Source organism: Blastomyces gilchristii (assembly GCF_000003855.2).
Source record: "Blastomyces gilchristii SLH14081 genomic scaffold supercont1.71, whole genome shotgun sequence".
In the NCBI taxonomy this organism is placed as follows: domain Eukaryota; kingdom Fungi; phylum Ascomycota; class Eurotiomycetes; order Onygenales; family Ajellomycetaceae; genus Blastomyces; species Blastomyces gilchristii.
In genome coordinates this window covers 18,627-20,131 of record NW_003101612.1, presented here as the reverse complement: position 1 = coordinate 20,131, position 1,505 = coordinate 18,627, and the positions used below count along the sequence as shown (strand labels likewise).

General features: G+C 26.0%; 1 protein-coding gene across 1 annotated transcript; it reads left to right on the top strand.

The window, feature by feature from the left end:
- Positions 1-662: 662 nt before the first annotated feature.
- BDBG_18103 (uncharacterized protein) lies at positions 663-838 on the top strand (the record flags this gene model as incomplete). The annotated part of the gene is made up of 1 exon (XM_031725686.1): positions 663-838. A coding segment is annotated over one exon (175 nt), but the record flags the coding sequence as incomplete, so codon positions are not given.
- Positions 839-1,505: the final 667 nt, after the last annotated feature.

The window sequence follows — 1,505 nt, the reverse complement described above, 5'->3', positions numbered from 1 at the left end:
CTCTATCATAGAAAAGTGAAGAAAAAAATGTAAAAGAAGAAAACTTTAAATCTTCAGAAATAGAAGACTTATTCTCAAAGTTTCAAATCAGAATATCTTACAAAGGAACAAGCTAAACTTAAATCTCATTTTCAGAATTAGAAATGAAATTAATCAGCAGTTCTTTTCTCAGTTAATAACTGATATTAAAGTTTAAAAATCAGTTATAGCTTTAATTAAGTTATTCTTCTTTGAAACTTCATCATTCTGACTACAATATCTGAATTTAGTGTGAAATTCCTTATTCAGAATGAGAATCTCTGAAAATCAGCAGTAGAATCTTTATTAAACATAATAATTCTATCTAAGAGAGATAAAAAGTGAGACAAATTCATTCTTCATAATATTTCAGTTGAAATTTTTGACTATGAAGAAGGAATGCTACTTCTTAAAAATAAATTAGAAGAATACAACTCTATTCAACTGAGAAAAGAGTCTGTATAGTTAAATTCAATTGAGTTCAGACAAAGTAGAAGAAATGCCTCTATTCTAGTATATATAAAAATACTTGAACAGTCAAAGATCTCTGAAGTAAGAGTAGTAGATTTGAAAATGAGAGTTTATAAATACAAAGACTTAAGAATAAATCTCAAGGCTCAAACACAGTGTTCAAACTGTCAAAGATATGAACACTTTATAATCTTCTATTTTAAAGACTTAAAATGTGCATTCTGTGCCAGAGATTATAAAACTAGTGAGCATAAATATAAAGTATACTTAAAAAGAGATAAAATATGTCAATATACTCTGCTTAAATACTCTAATTACAAAGAAAAACATGCATCTAGCTCAAAAGAATGTATATTTACTTCAAGAACTCAAAAGAACTGAAGAAAAGATGAAGCTCAAAGCAAATCTAGAACTGAAGAGAATAGTCAAGTCAGTAAACTCACAACTGCAAGCTTAAAAAGAAGAAACTCTTAACTATCTAAATCTTCAAACTGTAATTCTCCAGCTAAATATAAACAGAATTTGAATTCTCAAACTTCTATTAAGATTAGAGAATTGAGAAATAACTCTGATAATAAACTAGATATAATACAAGCAGTTGAGATTTCTACTTTTCAGAATAGTTATAATCTACTATCTGATGATAGTTATTAGATTCTACTCTATCTTTACTCTCTTTTAGTATGAATATACAACAAAAGTAATAAAAAAAGTTTAAAAACTTTTCAAAAATCACATTTACTCAAAATAATATAAATAGAAATTTAAATTATATATATTCTTATCCTCAAATTATATTTGAATAAAAAGTTAATTTGATACTGTTTCAGAAGCTGAATTTTAATGCTGAGTAAAAATATATCATTTCTCATTCAAGCTACTGCTGCTTTCTATCTCAAAAATCTGAGATAAAGTTAAGAGTAGTGATCTATGAAAGAAAGAGATCAAGGTAGTAATTTAATCTAAGATTTGATATCATGTCTGACTCTGATATTCTGGTGAGTGATATTATAGAT